The 19,621-nt window shown below is 37.6% G+C and overlaps 1 protein-coding gene across 1 annotated transcript; it reads left to right on the top strand.

The window, feature by feature from the left end:
- The first annotated feature begins 1,910 nt into the window (after positions 1-1,910).
- Positions 1,911-19,523, top strand: ark2cb (arkadia (RNF111) C-terminal like ring finger ubiquitin ligase 2Cb). Its single transcript, XM_055039408.1, has 8 exons — positions 1,911-2,303; positions 7,441-7,768; positions 8,461-8,592; positions 10,168-10,297; positions 10,471-10,575; positions 11,216-11,311; positions 11,824-11,927; positions 13,294-19,523. The coding sequence occupies exons 1-8, from the start codon at positions 2,243-2,245 to the stop codon at positions 13,409-13,411; spliced, it is 1,074 nt and encodes a 357-aa protein (XP_054895383.1). The 5' UTR covers positions 1,911-2,242; the 3' UTR covers positions 13,412-19,523.
- The last annotated feature ends 98 nt before the right edge of the window (positions 19,524-19,621 follow it).

Raw genomic sequence — 19,621 nt, 5'->3', positions numbered from 1 at the left:
AATGCATCCCTGGCACTTCAGAAAGGGCCCAATTCATACCAACTTCATAGAATCCAGTTAATTGCCAAAATCAAATCAATTGAGTCCATTTCAATAAAATGCAATAATAATGCAAGATTCTGATCCAATTCCATATAACTCAGTTCGGTCCAAGTTATAATACAAAAATCCCATTTGATACGACATGCTAAAAGGTAATTTATTTAAAGAAGTCAAGTCAGTTGCATCGATTCGTTTACTTTTTAGAAATCCGTCACTCTGAGCAAAGACGTGGCAACAGTGGAAAGTAACATAAAGAATCCACTGACAGAAGCAAGTATGATTGGAAAAGAAAACCAGAGTACCCTCTGTATTAGCATATTTTAGATATTATGAAATGTGGTGTAACATCATACCCTTCTTTTGTTGTTATCATGTTACACTGACAGCAATAAAAACAAACCTACAAATGTATTTGTAGGTATCAGAACTTTCTGTAGACTTTGGAGAATATAAATAAATAAGCTCTTGATGAGTGTTAGATCTTTTTTGTTTGATAATAATAATTGTCCTTCTTTCTCTAAAGTTATTCAATTTTCTTCCTTCTTTTTTCCTTCCTTTATCTATTAGTATATCTTAGCTTGATTATTCATTTCATTCATGTTTACATTAATTAGAAGTTTTCTTTGATTTTTCATGTGACAAAAGCATTGATCCTAAATAAATCTTAACTCTTAAAATTACACAAAATTTTCTTTGCCTCTTGCATTTGTCATGCAGATTTTTAAAATAAGTTTCAGAAATATTCTCTTAGACTGATTCAAAAAAAATATTCTGAAACTGATTGATCCATAAATTTCAATAATGTATCTTAATTTAACCATGCTACAGAAGATTACTGCAAGAATGAATGTTGCTAATTGCTTCACCTTGGAAAGTGCACAGTTAATTAATCATAAATGCAAAGTAATAAAAAGTTATCGGGAACTTATGAAAAATCTTTAGAATTTGCTACTTATTTACCAGAGTCTTATAATTTAATCACTTTTGATCAATATACATGATCTCATCTTAAATTTCATACACCTAGCTGTCACTGCAAATTGATCCAAACAGCATCCTTTAATTCTTGGTGTTTTGTTCACAAATAAATCAATACATTTTGTCTCTCCTGCCTGACTCAAGTAAGTCTGTAAAGTTAGCAAGTGCCATTTCTGAAGGTCAACTCCTAAATGAAGTGGTGTTAGAATCTTGATTTATTTTCTGAGTATAAATAGAACTCATTTTCTCTGATCCAGTAAGGAAGTCAATTTACTCAAGACGCTTCTCCTCTCAGCCAGAAACATCTATTGTTGTTTACCAGACTGATGCCAGTAGCAAATCCCCATTTGTGTTTTTTTTAATTGAAGAAAAACTAATTATCATTATTATAAGGGCATAGATTTACTAAACTAGATTTCCTTTTTTCCCAGGCACTTGGTTATGCAAGAAAATTATCAGATAGTTCTGACTTTAAAGCAAGTCAGAACTTAATCTCATAATTTTGAGATTAAAGTCAGAATTGTGAAATACAAAAACACTTTATTGATATCAAATATTTCAAAGAATTGCAAATTCTGATGGGAGAAAGGATCTCCTGTAGCAGTCTGTATCATAGTGGCTCTGAAGTAGCCTCTGACTGAAGACACTGTTATTGTAAAGCTGTTTCATTAAGAGGACGCTCAGAGAAATCAATAACTGTATTTTTTATTAACAACTCCAACTGTAATTTCATTGTTATTCATCGATTTGAATTTTTCAGTGGCCCCAATCCTCTTCCATTTTTGGCACTGATTTGCACATTCTCATTTCCGATCCATTTCCTCCGAGTCTTTTTTTTTATTAGGTGAAACATCAATAGCCTGTTTGAGTGCAGGAAGCCCTTCAAACGTGAAGCATTACAGCTTAGCACATTTTTCCTGTGTAACAGCCTGTTTCATGGTCGCAGTAATATAAATTAAGCTGAATTGTCAGGTCCGGACAGGTTCACCTTGAGATACCTCCAGTTGCAGCATGCAGCGCTGCAACACCGCCCTCTTTTGCTCCGGACTAAAAATGACATGTCTGCTTTTGTCAGCGACAACCAGACCAGTCAGACAGTCGTTGGTTCGCCTGTAGTATTTGCAAGCAACAACCAACCGCCTGAATGTAGATCCGCATGGGCTGCTACTACTGCTCCATCTCTCTAAAAAACCCGGCGGAATCATAAGATACGGATCCCAGGATGGTGTTAGTGCATGTAGGATATCTGGTTCTTCCCGTATTCGGCTCAGTAAGAAACAGAGGTACGGTATTAGTATTCACATCGACCCAAAACATGTGCCCTGTTTATCTTAATATTCACTGCAGCTGTTGGCTAGCCGTCGCGTTAGCTTCCGTTAGCTTCAGTCCAACGGTCAACCTTTTCCTGACGTCGACCCGAACCGCGCCGGTACTTTTATAATTTACCTCGTTATAGATTAGCGAGACTTATCGAATGGTATTAATTAGTCTGAGATAACTTCGTGGTAAAAACCTGTTAGAAAGAAAATGCCCTTGCTACAGATAAGCTAACTGTGTTGTAGGCTCCGGCTATTTTCTGGAACGGAAACATTTGCCACAAAGGGTTCCGCATGTTTAGGGAGTGCGGCTCGAAATGCGATACATTAGCACAACCAGTTGTGCTTTACAATGTATTTATCAACAGTTTTTTATCCTCATCTTGTTAACTAATTTGCACGACTTAATCTGTCGTGTATTTGCAGTGTTAAAATACCGCAAAATAGACGTAGCCTCTCCAGCCAGTCAGCTTATCTGTGCCTGGATGATGTCATTTGAAGATCATCCGCTCCTGCCGGCGCTAACAGATTTCACACCACGATTCGGCTAATTGCTACCAGTGTTAATTGATCAGCATACAAATCAATGCGTGGAGAGAGCGTAGATGTCCGATCAATCAGTCCTGTCCGCCGTTTCTTTTTTGATTTGCTAATTGGGCAATCCAGCAGCTGCTTGTCTGAAGCTGCAGAGCTGCAAACGTAACCCAAATCTGCGCTCACATAGCAGAGATGCATTTATAAAGCTACAGTGTAACATTAATTTTACAACAGTGGCATCAGTGATTTCATTGTGCTTTTATTTCTGTTCTTATTTCCCTGTTTCATAGTATGGAGGCTGGCTCTACATTCTGCATTTATCAGATCTTTGTCGTCCCCCCCATTGTGTAGCTAATGATCATCTGCTGCTGTGTGGTGTGGCGTGGCCTCTGCCTGTTCTCTGCATTTAGCTGTATTGTGAATCCCTTCTTCATTTCCTCTTTCCATCAGAAGACGACATTGGTATTAAAAGCACCCCTTCCCGAGATGTATTCAGCTATAGACTGTTTCATGTTAAGCAGACTAAAACTATAGCTAACACCTAGAACACAGCACCTTGTTTTGTCTTTTTTTCTGTCAAATTGCTGTAGCACTGAGTAAACATTATAGCTCCTTTCTAGATATCAGTTGAATGTCATTGTGTACCTCCCATCCAGTCTTGTTAGACAACATGCTGTAAATTCCTGTAAAGTGGATACATTTTGCATGACCTCAAAGTACTGCACTTGCATCGTTGAACACCAGAATTTGGCTCATCCTCCTTCTTTTCACACAAGGTGCAATGTACATTATCAAACCAACCTGCGATTGACTAAGCAGATATGCAAATTGGAACCATGTGCATGCAATTTCCTCCTGCCATGTGACTTAAGGTACACTGCACCTGCACACAGCAACCTACCATAACTGTCTCCATTTTTTGTGTAATCTTTTTGTTCCCTTTTGCAAAATTTCAAGTTTTGAATCACACTGAATCGTCAGGGCCCTTTGTGGGCATGTTAAATTGTTCAATATGAAATTGGAAAACATGCTTACTGGTGGTTCATCACTTTCAAATTTACCCCACTAACATAAAACCAAAATGCTATCCATTTCACAGGGATGCCTATTTTTTCCTGCACTGCTAAAGATATCCTCTTATTATTAATAACGTCTTTATTGTTTGGTTGTGGTCTCTCTTTACCTTTTGTTCTGGTAATAGTACTTTCAGTGCATGGTCACATTTATGATTCATAATTATTTTTGTTTATGTTTTTTCTACATTGACTAGTGAAAATCCAATGTAATCTTTCTGTAGTAAAGATGTACCCTTGCTGTACTGAAATCATGTGCTGTAGCCAACACGTCTGCTCATTGGATGCTGCTTTTGTTCTTTTTTTAACCCTATATGGAGCATGGTGGGCCTTGCCTTCAATCTATGTTGTTTAGTTTTGTTGCATGGTTTTATACTATTACAAACAAACAAGGAAAAAAAAACAACACAAATTCCACATATACTAATATTTTTCAATAAAGAATATAGTGTTTATCCTAACCTTCAGTGTGCTTCTTGCTGATTTCCATTTATTCCCCCCATGCCCCCTTTTGCCTTGTCCCTACCTGCCCCTCTCCCCTCCACCCCATCCCCTCCACTCCCCCTCAACCACCTCCTCTCCTGCTATGACAAAGATAGACAATTTCCACGCTTCCTCCATCACAGGGCCTGAATGAGTCTATCTGCTGTCATTCATGGTGATCGTTTTCACTGAGCTGCTTGAAAACGCAGTGTGCTGTTTGCAGTCTAGACTCGACCCGAGGCAGCAAGTTCAACCTCTTGTCTGCCTGGCTGTACTGACAAACTACCAAGCTGAAACAAAGATGTTTTTATTCTTTTTTTGTTTCGGAGGGACACGTCGCTTTTTAAACTGACTGCCAGCAAATGCAATGTAGACTTTGCCTAGTAATGTTTCCAAAAACACTTGTCAAGGAAAAGATTGGTGTGACTCTGTGCAAACTTTCCTTTTTGTTAAAATCAAGACAAATCTGGGTGAACAAGTATAATTTAGCTGAAATTACCCTTATAGCTGCAAATCGTCTGTTCTTATGAATCAAAAAGTTTATTTTAGGCAGAGAATTAAAACCTTTTTGTTCCTGAGTGTAACCCAGCCTGCAATTTCCTCCCTTATTTTCCAGACAGCAGTCTGTTCACTGTATCTGCCAAATAGCTGTGGTGGGAGAGCTGGAAAAAGGCATTCAAACTATTTCCTCTTAACTGCTGAATGGAAAAACAATGTAGTCATAGTGTAAGACAAAGAAGACAAAGTAGATTGTATTGAAGGACTCTTACACTGTGGAAAATCAGTATTGACTATGACAATGCTTTTAGCAGTAAATATATTTTGACGGTTATTATGAAGTTTACACCAAGTGCAGATTATAACCCAAGTAATCCACATTTACAAAAGAACCTGAACAAATTTGTCCATACATCAAATCAAAGAATGGTCCAGGAACACTTGCAGCTCCAGTCAAAACATAGGAAATTTGAAGTATGAATTGGAATGGCGTTGGAGTCAAACATCAAATATGTGATATAGTTTCCCTATTTTCAGCAGTAAGCAGTGCAAATCTCACTGCAAAAATTACTTGAATAGTAATTCAAGGTGCTACTGATCTAAAGTATTTTTTAAAAATCAGTGCTTATGTATCCTCTCTTTCTGACGGTGCCCTGGACAACTGACCGTATGGCCAAAAACAAAATAATGAATCCACCATTTTAAAGGAAACACTCACTAAACACACTTATCTAAAGGCTTGGACCATAAAATTTTTTGGGAATGTCAGGTATAAGATGCTTCCTGTATGTGTGAACTAATCACACATTATTCAGGAGTGACTTTGACCTTTGACATTCTTCCACATAAAATTCTTCAGATCATGAATTTCCTTTTGCCTTATCTGCATTAGAGCTGCATGTAAGTTATGTACATTTTCCACAGAATTTAAGTAAAGGCTTGAGAATATTAAGAAAATCTTGCTATGACATTGTGGAACACTTGCGATAAATCCTAATTTTCTTCAACTCCTTTTTTAATCTGTTGTGATGCTTTCAACATTGACTGCTGTCATCTGCTATCATGTCATCATCCAACATCCTGAATATAACGGAATAGAAATACAAAATTGATATTTTGAGAGTAATGACGGAAAAATTGTTAATCTATTGTGCAGCTCTAATACTAGCTGGGTAATAGAAGACTCTTCTGGGAGCTTTATTTCTAGTTGATTATTTTGTTGAAAAACCCTTTCACATTTTAGTTTCAGATCCTTATCAAGTAAGTGTATTAATTTGTTCCTCCATCCCTTCCTTTATTGATATAAAAGCCGCCAGAGCCACATCCTGAAAAACAAACCAGACTTTTCTTCATCAGTGGAGTCCAATGCAGTGGGTGTATAGATATGCTACTTTTGTTGAGCTCATTCCTAATCATTTTCTTGTTGATTCCAGGCCTCTCAAAAACTTTGCGTGGTCCTTGCCTTTTGTATTCAACCTTTTTGATTCTTCTTTCGACTATGTAGGAGAACTTGTGAGGACCCTCTGGTCTTATTCGTTTTATGGTGAAATTAGGTCCTTTCCACTGCCAGATTGTAACTCCAACAAAACTCACTGGAGTTTAGAAATATTTCTGTAAACCAAAGCCTTCAGTATAATTTGCAACAAAATTTCAAACATTCTTAGTATGCTCCTTTTAACTGATTATTTTCACAATCTTCATCCTCTTTTGGCCAAAGCTGACATAAGATACATTTTTATGAATTATAAATTGGAAATAAATTAAGGATCTTAATATATTAACTCACAGAAAAAGGATTGAAGCCAGATTTCAGCTGCTAAGTTTGTTTTTGCCTTGACATTTTGCACCTTGGTTTATGACTTCCATGTGTCATTCCACTATATTATGCACAATTTTTGGACTATTTTGTTTTAGCCTCCTTATATGTGTGAATTACTTGGGTTATTGACAACATCTGGTGTGAATTTAATGTCAATAGGCCAATTAATGAATTTTCTGTGGAAAAATTTAATCTTAACAGTTATTTTAACTCCTGTGAAATAACAAAGAATATTGCCTAGTTAATTTGATAAAAGATACTTGAAAAAACAGTGAGATGCGCACAGAAATACTTGATCGTATTTCTTAGAGACAGAGAGGTAATATTGTTTTATTGGGTCTGCTAACCTACAATCAGGAGCAGAATTTATGCAAGGTGAACCGCATTGAAGACATCACCTGTACATCGTCTCTTTCCTCTTCTGAATCAGAAGACCAGAGTTGGTAACATGAGTCGGTAGAAAGAAAAAAAAAAGCTCACGTTTTCTGTGCAAGACCAAAACTGGGTCACTTTCATGGTACTTGTGGTAACCATCATTTTTCTTCCCAACCAGAAGTAATTTTCACCCTAGGTAAGACGTAGGGCTTCATGAACATGCTACATCACACACGAAGCGACACCACATTTCACTCACAATTAATTCCAACTTGTTTCTTCCTTTAGACTCCTGACAAGCTCTTCATATCCTTCACAGGATCCCATTTTAATCGGCAGCAGCAGCAACAGCAGCAGCACAGCCATGCTACCTCTTGCCGGCACTTCCAGTTAGGTCCTCAGGCCCCTCTGCCCATGGACTTCCCAATGCCCCATCCAGGGCAACCGCAGTCAGGCATGAACCCCCACCTGGCCCCTCCTGGCCACCAGCACGGTCCTCCACTACACCCACCTCTCAACCCGCTGCCCGCTCCGCAATTCCAGGACATCCCCGGCCCGCCCTTCCTACCTCAGGCATTACACCAGCAATACCTCCTCCAGCAGCAGATCCTCGAGGCTCAGCACCGACACATTCTGCCGCCATCCAGGTATCTACAGAAAAGTTTGGTGTGAAATAAAAAATAAAAAAAAACAACGGGGGCTGAACAGGTTGGAACGTACTAAGCAAAATTCAAATTTTTTACATTTTTATTCTTCCATTTGGGCCTCGGTAACAACAAAAGGGCTTAAAAAACCACCCACCTGTTTTTTTTTTTAAAGAAGTTAATGTTCTTTGCTGTGTGGAAAATGAGTAATTTGAAAAACCTCCTGATTGTTGAGGCACAGTGCCCTTACCTAACCATCCAAGCTGAGCACCAGCACTTTTACTTATGCTGTATGCATTGTACAATGGCTGCTGGACAAGACAAATGTTTTGCTGTTGACTTACTATTCAAAAACTACTTGCTGCATTCTTGTTGTTTGAGCAGGAGGCTCCACTTCTGATTTTCAAATATATGCTGTTGTAACTGCACATCTGTTTGCAGTTATTTTCACTTGTGAATGTAAAAGTTGAGATGGAGGGGCGTGGCCAGCAGCATTGACAAGAAATTAACCCAAAACATTTCATTCTGAAAGGAGATTAAAATAGACTGAACTGACCAGACATCTCATTAAAAAGAACTATTTTGTGCAAAAAAATTAAATGAACATGTTTTGTATAGTCCATAGACATCAAGGAAGCAAAATAAGTCACATTTTATGGAGAATAAGGTTCAAATGCCTGGTTTCTTTCCTTTAGTAGACGCACCCCAGAGAGAGTCCCTCACCAGCCACACAGACTGCGACCAGGCTATGAGTTTGGTCCTCCTCTTCATGTCCCTCCTCAGCCGGTGGTGCAGCAGCCTCGCTACCTGGCTGAGGGGACCGACTGGTGAGCAGCGCATTTTATTATTTGGCTTAAAGTGGTGGTCTTAAACTGCTTTACTGGAGGGCCAGAGTCCTGCAATGTTCAGATGTCTCTCTGCTTCAGAGAGTCAATATGATCTAACGAGTGGAGCTCTGTAATACAAATGTGGAGGACAAGGGACATATGTAGAAGTTTCAGGAATGCAGTTTGAGACCCCTGGCTTAAAAACAATGTAAGGAAATGGAGATCTACTGGTATAACACACGACTGCCTGGATAGAAATGTGTAAGAAACCTGAAAAATAAATGGTTGCTATGGAGAAATCCGCAGATTGTTCAAACTATAAATATTTAGCTGAGGAGCTATTGATTTTTTAAAGATATTCCTTATGAAGCTCTGTAGACATCTGCCCTTCTTAAAGTATATGTTCTCTTTTCTATTTTAAAGAGTTTATGATAGATTTTCATGTATTATGTTTGTACCCCTGTCATACAGGAAGCCATACATATTTAAACAAATTTAATTACTAATTAAACATTCCTAGAGATTATTTTAAACTAAAAATAGCATCAATTAAAAAAAAAAAAAACTATTTATTTTATATGAATTTTAAGGAATTGTTTTGTCAGTAATTGAGTTTCACCCCACATTAACAAACATATTCAAATTAGAGGTTGGATTTTTCTAACTTTTGTTATTTCAGATTAAGCTACTACAAAAAAAAGCTTTGAGTTTATCAATAATTTAACTCCTTGTCATATTTCTCACGTCTCCATATTAGGTTTTACTTCTTTCAGCCGTCTTTTCTTTTTCTTCTGACTGGAGCTGCACAGTACTAAAACTATCAAACACAACTGTTTTAATTTCTTTTATTATAATTGGGATGCAGTTTTACTTTGTTTTAGATTTACTACTTATGTTGATTGCATTTATTGACAGAATTTGTGTAGTTAAGTAATTTCAACCTTGATTTGTATGACCTTTGTTTGTTTTCAGCAGGACAAATTATTCATTGTCCAGGTGAAAAATAGTCTAATTCTGGTGCATTTACTGGAATGCTAACTATAACACAACATACATTAATATATTCCTACAAAATAAATGAAATTTTAAATTTCACTGCGTCAGCAAGTGTAATATTAGGATTACCTGGAAGCAATATTTGGCTGGCTACAACATTTCAGGTGATATGTGTTCAAACTCTACCAGCAGCCAGCCAGACATTTAGCAAATAAATGGACTTTTATGGCCTTAATGATGTAGGTCTTAGTGATTAATATGCTGCCTTTATACTGCTCTCTACACTTGTAAAAGAAGTTATTAATTTTTTTATGGTTTAGTAATAAAAGTCAAGCCAAACTGAAAGAGGTGCAAACAACTTGACGACAGAACAAAAAGTCAGAAGTAAACAAGATGTGAGCTAATTATGCTTGCTCTAATAAAAAGGCTTTCCATTTTCATGCAACTCCAATACAGTTTTTTAAAGTTGTCTACTATTTCAATCAAAATCTGTTTGAATACATTTTAATTTGACATATTCTAATTACAAAATATATCACCGTCTTTAATCAGAAGTTAATGACTTTGCCTTTTCTTCAGGGATCTGAGTGTGGACGCTGGGCTGCCCCCTCACCAGTACCACATCCACCCGCTGCCGCAGCACTATCAGCACTACTTGACCTCCCCCAGGATGCACCACTTCCCCAGAAACAATGCCTCAACACAAGTGGTGAGAACCACCCCCCCTCTACCCTGGTCTCTCTGCAATAAATCATCTCAGTCTCTGTGAACCTTCACTGATTCTCATTTCGCTTTCCGAGCTGAACCTCAGCAGCCGGGGAGGACCAGCGTCAGATTTCTGCTGTGGAGCTGATCCAGCTTCTTTTATCTGTCACTTTTTAGGTCGTCCATGAGATCAGAAACTATCCGTATCCCCAGTTGCACTTGCTGGCTCTGCAGAGTCTCAACCCTTCCCGGCATGCTTCTGCCGTCAGAGAGAGCTATGAGGTCTGTGCAGCTTCTCACTCTCTGCCTCAGACACACAGGACTCCAGTAATTAATCACCATTTTCTCTGTAACCAATGATATGAGAAGGCTTCAGTTTGTAACAGAGTTTTTTCTATTATTATTTTCAAGCAATTTGTTTTTTTTTTTCAGACCAGGGATACAAAACTCATAATTTTGGGCCATAACACAATCATCAATTAAGGCTGAAGCAGCAGTGTAGCATCATTTAAGTGATGCTAACTGTAGGTTGGAGTTAGCATCACTTAAACCAAATGCTTTTGACAATTCTTTTGGGAAAATTTACAATAAACTCATAAGCATACATTAGTGAGAAAAACTGTGGGGATCTGTTGATTTTACATGAATTCCTCTTTTTGAGGAATTGTAAAGAACTAGACGGGCAGATTGATTTAATGTAGCAGTAAACAGGTACAAACTGATTTGATTTGATTGGTAAAATCATCTCAAGTCTTTTACTGTGAAGGTTTTATTTATGTTTCCTTCTGGAGTCAAGTCTAATCTCATAGTATTCATATTCACTTGACAACAGTTTTCTTGTGGCCTCCTTTGCATTCAGAATATTTTGCTATTGTCTTCCTCATTTTGTTGGATAATAATTAGTAATGTTGTTTCTTCATAGGAGCTTCTGCAGCTGGAGGACAGACTGGGCAGCGTAAATCGTGGAGCCGTCCAAACCACCATTGAGAGATTCACTTTCCCCCACAAGTACAAAAAGGTACGACTGGAGGCCCTTTGCAACCTTTTTGACGATTACTGACAAAGAACTGGGCCAGAAACAAGCCGAGCGAGCCGTGAAAGAAGGGAACAGCAGAGAAAGGCAGCGCCGCCAGTTGGAAGGATCAGAGTGAAGAAGAGGGTAGCGAGAAAAGGTCACAACTCTTACCATAGTTCAAAGGTCAAGCCCATTTTTGTTTGAAATTTAATGAGACGGTGCTGCAGCGTTCATAATTTAAGGCGAGGGGGATGAGTCATCCGGCTGTCTGCAGATATGAGCGTGGAGTGAATTTAAAGAAACGTCTCCACTCAGTCTGACCCAGTTGCTGTGGGAAAAGTGTGAGAATATTAGGTGTGTTTTTTTTCTTCTTCTCCTTCTCAAGAAGCTGTGATGAAGTGACTCTTTTTAGAAAACATATCCTACCCTAGCTGACTCAGACACCCCTGTGGCATCAACACTGCGTCCGTTTAAAAATTAAAGTGTGTTTGCGTGTGCTCTCCTCTCCTCTGCAGAGAATACCGCAGGACCTGAAGATGTGTCTGGATGACGAGGAGCTGGACACAGATGAGAAATGCACCATTTGTCTGTCGATGCTGGAAGATGGGGAGGATGTAAGGTACATGAAAACACGTTTTTTTGAGGAGGAATACTTGGTTCCATCATCCATCGGTCTGTCCATCAACTCTGCTTTTTTTCAGCTTTCATTTTAAAAACCGGACCGCTGTTTTTATTGTGTTTATAATTTCAAAATTGACAAACACAACAGATAACCCTGCAAATTAGTGCCTGGAGAAATGTGTACTTATGATATACAACATCTTTAGAAATCCTTTAAAAACCTCATTATGCACTTATTATGTGCTAGTTTAGTGCAGACTGACATAGGCCTTCACAATAAGAAATTAATCGAATAAAAAATTTAAGTAAAGTTGCTCATTTCCTTTCTGATGATCTGTATTTTTTGAATGGCAATTTTGTTTTCAGATACTTTATCATCTCTTTTATTCATAGTTTCGTTTGAGCATGTTTTTTTTATTTTTATTTCTGTTTTATTATTTTGTTGTTTTATTTTGGAGAATTAAAATAGTTTCCAGCTGCATTAAATACCATTAACAGTTCATAACTTACAATATTGTTGTCCATCCTAAGTATAGCAAATAATTTGTCAAAGCTTCACCTCTGTGATAAATGTCTGCAAAGCTTGTTGTTTGTTTATTAGAATTAAAATCTCTTTGTTTGTCACCAGATGAAAGTTTTTTGGGGACATTTCCCACTTTAATATTTTCATTTTGGGTCTAACATCATGCAGTTAACAGAGAGAAGGAAGATGTGGTTTACAGCCCTCAGACCTTATTTATATTAACACTGGATACAGCTGTCACATGATCCAAGCAGTTTTTAAGCCTAAATTGGTTCTGCCACCCAACTTCAAAGTATCAGGTATTAAAATCCCATCAGAGTATCCCCCCTCCCTTTTTATGGCATCATGTCTTGAAAATGCTGCCCACAGGAAACAAACTGTAAGCATTTCACAAATCACATGATGTGTGTCTATAGGGAAAGTGACACGCAGCTTTTTTTTTACTGAATCTTGGACCTTTTTTATCTTAAATTACCTGTTCAACTTTAGCTGCTGAAAGTCAGAAAAGCTTTGCTCATACAATCAAATTAACAAGTAATTTATATATGCAGTAGCTCTTTAAAAGGAGCAGCCTGTTTTATAGAGCTATAAAACCTCCAATGGTGAATTATGCTTTCACCAAAGCACAGCCAGTTTATTTTAACATTTTCAAAATTATGTTTGAAACAAGATGATTTCTTTTAAGCCTTTCTTTCAAAACCTGGAAAAATTAGATGTTTGAGACAATACAATATTTCCATAAAAGCATTTGGAAAACTCAGCATCATGATTTATCAGATTAAAACTCTTTTAATCAATTAACACAGAACTACTCCTGACCCTGTGTTTTTGCTTCCTTTAGGAGATTACCCTGCATGCACCTATTCCACCAGGCCTGTGTGGACCAGTGGCTGGCCACCAGCAGAAAATGCCCCATCTGCAGAGTGGACATCGAGACGCAGCTGACTCCTGACAGTTGATGGCTCCTCTTAACTCCTGAAGCTTTAGATGTGGTCTTGTTATTTCTCCATCGTCTCCCCCGGTCAGTCCTTGGGGAAGTCCTGCCAAACACCCCTCTTTCCCTCTGCATCACTCAAAGAGCCTGCCTTCTGAGACAGCCGTGACAGAGGGATCAACAAAGCACACTCAACATACAACACAACGAGAGACGGGGCGGTTGATGCACAGACAGGTGGCTGGACTGGATCGAAAGTCAGTTGAAAAAGGACTTTGCTGGATGTAAAGGTTAGGAGCAGAGACACGTATGGACAGATGTGCTGAGGCTTCACACAACTCTGTCAGATCGTGTACTCCCACTTACATTTCTCCATACAGCTGCCAAGAGAGAGGACGCTCTTGACTGCCAACCTCCCGAGCTCAGTGTGGTGTTTTAGGGTCGTTTCTCTGCCAGTATATCCAAGCCCTCTCTACCCTTTCTCTCCTAGGCCTGTGAAAAATCCTTTAAGCCGTACTCTGCCCAAGCCCTCACTCAGCACATCTGTACAGAACATTGTCAAATGATTAGCATGAGGTTGTTAGGTGTGAACTCTTGTAGCTGAACGCTTGTGGTGTAATGGAGTATAGTACTGAATAAGTATTTACAGAGTAACAGTGTTGTGTAGCAAGCAAAAAGCCTTTTGGAGAAATATGTCTGTCAAAAAAAAATCCCACAGAGAAGATGAATACGGCTCTATTGAGTATTCAGCAACGAGAGAAAGAGCTAATTAAAAGAAAAACAAACAAAAAAGGCCAAAAATCCCTCTTTCTTGTCTAACATGGTTTTGGATTTACAGTTAGTAGACGCCATCAGAGTTGATGCTGAACCCGCTAACTGCAGGCATGGCTTTCAGTGATGTGCGTAGTGTCGTAGCGGGGCCTCTGCAACCTAGAGCGGAGGCCTCGGATGTGCATGCTGTATGGCAGGCTTGGGCTGTGTCGTTAATATTGTGGAGCAAGTAGAAACAGGAACTGTGTCTGTGCATGTGAACCGTATATTATGATCATTCATAGAGGAGGACAAGAATGCACCCAGTAGCCCCTCACCCATCCCTCACCCTGCTGCTCACCCTGAGTAGACCACGCTTGCCTTTAGACGCCGATCTCACACCAGTGTGGCATTTCTCTCATAATCACCATGTTTAGGAATCAAAGATCTGCGGGTGGATCTGGGTCTAATGGCAATTCCCTCCATAGCCTCCCTCGTCACAAGGCATGGGCCGGTATGAGATTCTCCCGGTTTGATGAAAGCAAGGAAAAATGCCACGGTTTCTGGGTTTTATTTACAACATAATCTAATTGTTTTTATTTCATGAGCAAAAATGCAATTACTATTTCCGCTGCTGCTAAGATATAATCTCATACTCCTATAGTATTATTGTAATAACTAGTGATATTGTTTATGAAATTTTGCTATTGCGATGCACATATGTATTCACAGACAGTAGGCACACACTCGTGTGTGGACGTTTACCGTCTTTAAAATCAGTGTCAGCTATTTGCACAAAATTGTAATCAGTTTCAGTTGTATGTAAGTTATGATGATGGTCTGAATCCTGAAACAGTCAAAAAGGTTCAGATGAAGTTTAAAGTCAGCCATTAAAAAAGATAAGTGATGACATAACTAAACAGTACAGGTGTGATGATACAATCAGTGACATCTGGTTCACCAGAATGAGAGCAATTTTACCAATATTTTCTGTTTTGACTTGTCATAATGTCTTTAAAATAATTTAAAATCAGTATAATATATCACACTGCTTGACTAGTCAATGTATTGCTGTTTCTGGCAGAGACAGGAAGCTGTAACGCAGCTGTATTGCCAGTCGCTAGTTAGCTAGTGCTATTACTTACTGCTTTCATACTGTTTGTATCTTTCGTCAGTTTCTTTTTTTTTTTTTGATATCTTTACCAAGTATCCAAAATACCGATTAATTCAGTGAATCATGAGATGACAATATTTTTTTTGAAAACTAAGTAACCAATCCCAAATCACAAACTTTGGTTTAGAGAATCTGAATTCATTGACTCGTCCATTTATTTAGATTTTTATGCTGTTTATGGTGTGGAAAAAAAAAATGTATATACATATATATAAAATGTATATATATATGTACATACATTATATATACTTAAATTAAAACAGGTCAATTAAACCTTTTAAAGCACATTGGTGCTGAAGTGCATCGAGAAAGATTAAGTTACTGAACTCCAATAAAAACTAACCTTTGATGTTTGCAAATCCCTAGAAATAATAGAATGACTTGGCATGCTACATTTGCATTTGGAAGTATTTCTTCACCTCTTCCATGATCGGATCAATAAATGTGTGCACACATGCGTTGCACACAAATGCACTAATTTGTGTGCATTTGTGTCCGCACAAATGCACACACAATTGCACTAATTAATGGAAATGGTGTAGCACTCCTTATCTATTGAGAAATAGTTGTTTATCAGGAAATTTAATTTAATTTCTTTTTAAAGTCAATTTCATTATTGTTCCAATAAATATAATAAATTACAGTTTTAAGCCCTTATTTCCTATTCCTATATTTCCTATTCCAACACAGTTGGTTTGGTTGATTTTCCCAATATACATGCTAATTCTTGCGCAGAGTTTCACCACTCAGGGTATTGAGTGGCGGGTTTAGCTTCGACCTGGTAAAACGGATTTAATTTGTCTTTGAAAAATATGAAATAAAAAGGGACAAGAAAGCAGCTTGAAACATTTTTTTAACACCTGTGAGCAATTCTACATTATCTGTGTTCGGATTAGTGGTGATGTCACACAGTGTGTGATAGAAAACAGTTTTGCTCATAAGTTCAAACAAAAATTCAATTATTGCATTATTAAATCTGACTTATTACATTTTAAATTGGTTCTAGTAATATTAGCAGATAGCATGTTTAGTGCGGTTTACTGTACTAAAAGGCAGTCTGTGTGTGTATTTCCTATAATACGGATCCATAATTTGTGTTTTGACTCTGTTTACCCCTCCTGTGATCTGCTTAAAGTCTTGCTCTCTCTCGCTCTCTCACAGCCTGAATGAACCACAGGCAAGCCTCAAACTGTCAGAGAAAATACAGTATCTTTACAATCCGATTGCATAGATACTGTAGTACAAGACAATCGCTTTTTTTAGTCACTGCTTCCTTGACATCATTTCACTGAAGTACACCTCTCTGATTATTGAAAGTAGATACCTTTCTGACTTAGAAATTACACCAAATAAGATTGTTTTATTATGTGTGGGGTTTTCAAAATTTGGCAAAATTTAGACTTTTAGGTTTTTATCTAAAAATAGTCAAAATATGATCAACAGCTGATTTTTTGTTGCATCTCTGCACTTGTTTGCTGCTCCGTTCATAGACAAGCTCTACTTTTCTTAACACTAGGAAACGTTTCAAAGAATTCTATGCTCAAACATCACCATCACTGGCATTCTCAGTGAAATGAGTTCAATCCTCAGGGAGGGGATGATGGAAAATTTTAATGGCATTGAAACCGTGACTTGCCAAGAACCGTGCTATACCGTAAAACCAGAAACCGTCCCATTCCTGCTCATGTCTTGACGGCACTCACACGAGGCTGATGATGCAGTGCCTGAGTCTCGCCATTCGAGTGACATTTCTATTTCTTATTACCAGAACCTTATTGCCTATCAGACAAGCACATGTGATTACTATGTAGAAGTAAATCACCTCTGTTGTGTATCAGCTCCTTGCATTTCAATCGTAGTTGCTCTGGCTACTTAAAGACAAGACTGTGCGGTGGTGTTACAGGGAATATCCGAACTCGTCTGCCAGTGAAATGTGCTAGAATGTGTATGATTGTCCCCCACCCACTCTCCCTCATGGTGCTTGTGTATGGTATTGCTAGAACTGTGATATGTTCAGTGATAGAAGCTGTTTCTCTGTATCATGCATGAACCATGTTGGCATACTTCACTTGAAGGAGGGTGAAAGGGAGAAAAAAGCCATCCATTTGAAAAATACCAAACAACTGTTCTTAGCATTAATTTTATTTTAATCGTCTTTTTCTTTCATTTCTTTTTAATTTTTTGTTTAATTGTATGTTTTATTTGTCTTTTCTTTGCTCACCTGCCAATCGGGACATGGTACTAATACGCCAAAACCTTGTCCATTTTAACCATCGTGAAAAAGAAGCTGCAATGCTGCAAAAAAAACATATTTATTGTTGTTCTAATGTAGCTTGTGTTTTGTAAATGCACTATAATATGGCGTTGCCTGATATTTTGGTTTGGTGGTGTGGGTACTTCTCGTCCGAGGTTTTGTGTTTTCTTTCAGTTCCAAGTATTTTCATGCTTCCTTGTGTACTATTGGAAGGTAACTTGACTGTTTGTGTTGCATTTTTATTTTATTTTATTTACATATGTAACCTCCATCCCAAAAAAAGAAATTACAAATACATGAAAATGGAGGTTTTGCTAGTCCACATAGAATGCTGTGATTAAAGATGCCTTAAGTATTTAACAATCATTATTTATTACTAACTGTAGCTAGCTAGCTATTGTGGTGGAATATTTAATGTCTCTGTCTCATAACTTTGCAATTTAATCAATATATTTATTTAAAATAACACAAAATATAAAAAAAAATACCTCATTATGCATTGGTTGGTGGGGATGCTTGTGCATGCCGTCTGTGTTTTGTTTTTCAAAGGAGAAAAATTAGAAAAGGTGACTGGGGGACTAACCAGCATGGTGCTGTTGATCTAGATTACATTCCATTTATGTCATTTATTGATTTAATCGCTGAATGTTTAAACTTTCTATTTATTTTAATATCACTCCTGCTTCCATCTACCACAGATGTCAGGGTGCAACCCTGTTTGTCTTATAGCTTGCTTTTGTTTTGCTCATAATAATACGTGATATTTTATTAGATCCTTTAATGCTCATATCCCTCATATCAACATGTCGCTTTAGTAATCATAATTTAGAAACCACATCAATTGAATTATCTGTTGCTACATATTGCTAGGAGTTGCTTCGTGTGGGATTTGTGGGACTTCTCTTACATGCTACCTTGAGCCATTGATCTTTTGAGCAAACTTCTGGTGTTACTGTGGTTTTACAATGTAGATGTTTCACACCTTGGTATAAGCTAACTGCGTTTTTCGGTGTGCATTTCTTATTAATACTCTACTAATCCTGCAAATTATTCTAACATGTATTGGATTGGAATGAAGCTGACTGGTCTTACTATAATTTCATTTCGTGCTCTCACTGGCCTTACCCTGTGCCCTCCACCGCGTACCCCGGTAACTCCAGGCTGAACTGGACAGTAGCCATAGTATTAACTCAAGCTGATGAACCGGAATGAACAGTAGAACTCAAAGCACAAGCTTTTTAATGCATGTCCTTCTCAGGTTTTCCTATGTGTATGTGGGAGTAGCTCTGTAGACGTGTTTAATATGATGCTGTACCTTCTTGAATATTTCAGATGTTTCTTTGCTGCTGAGAAAAATGTTGATTTTTAACCTGCCAGTGAAAAAGGGAAGTGGCCATCTTTGTACAACACACTGCTGTTTTGCTGTAACCGCGCAATGTTTTATGATCTTGAGTATTTTATAGAAATGTAGAAGTATGTATCAATAATATGAAAGCAATAGCTAAATCTTAATGAAGAATAACATGATCAGTGAATATTGTGGAAAATCTTTAGATTCACTCTGGGTGGATTTTGTACTGTATTTATTACTAATGATGATGCAAAAAGTTGCATAGCTTAACCCAAACTGTTCTGTCTCTTTTTTATTTATTGTCTTGTATATGATCTTTTTGTATGTGTTTTTCAAATAAACTGCCTAAAATGCTGACAACTAATCAAACATTATTATTATTATTTTTTGGCTGTTCAGTTATTTAAAAAAAATATAAAAAAATTCCACATAAGCCCAAAATTGTAAACTTTAAGCTCATCCTGAGTCTGTGAATCGTAGATTTGGCTCAGTTTAGGATGAGTTTAAGAAGATGAAAACACAGAATGGTTTCCCACAGAACAAGTTATGTTAATATCATAAACCTGACACTTCACTTTTGATATTCATAATAAAAAACTATTATGTTCCCCCTGTGTTTACAGTATTTCTTTCAGTTTGTGCTGGAGTGCATATAATTCTGCTTTTTGACCAGCAACTTCAGTATGAAGATAAAAAAGCAGATGAC

Source organism: Poeciliopsis prolifica, unplaced genomic scaffold, assembly GCF_027474105.1.
Source record: "Poeciliopsis prolifica strain line A6 unplaced genomic scaffold, Auburn_PproV2 SCAFFOLD014, whole genome shotgun sequence".
Lineage (NCBI taxonomy): Eukaryota > Metazoa > Chordata > Actinopteri > Cyprinodontiformes > Poeciliidae > Poeciliopsis > Poeciliopsis prolifica.
This window is presented reverse-complemented; position numbering and strand designations above follow the sequence as displayed.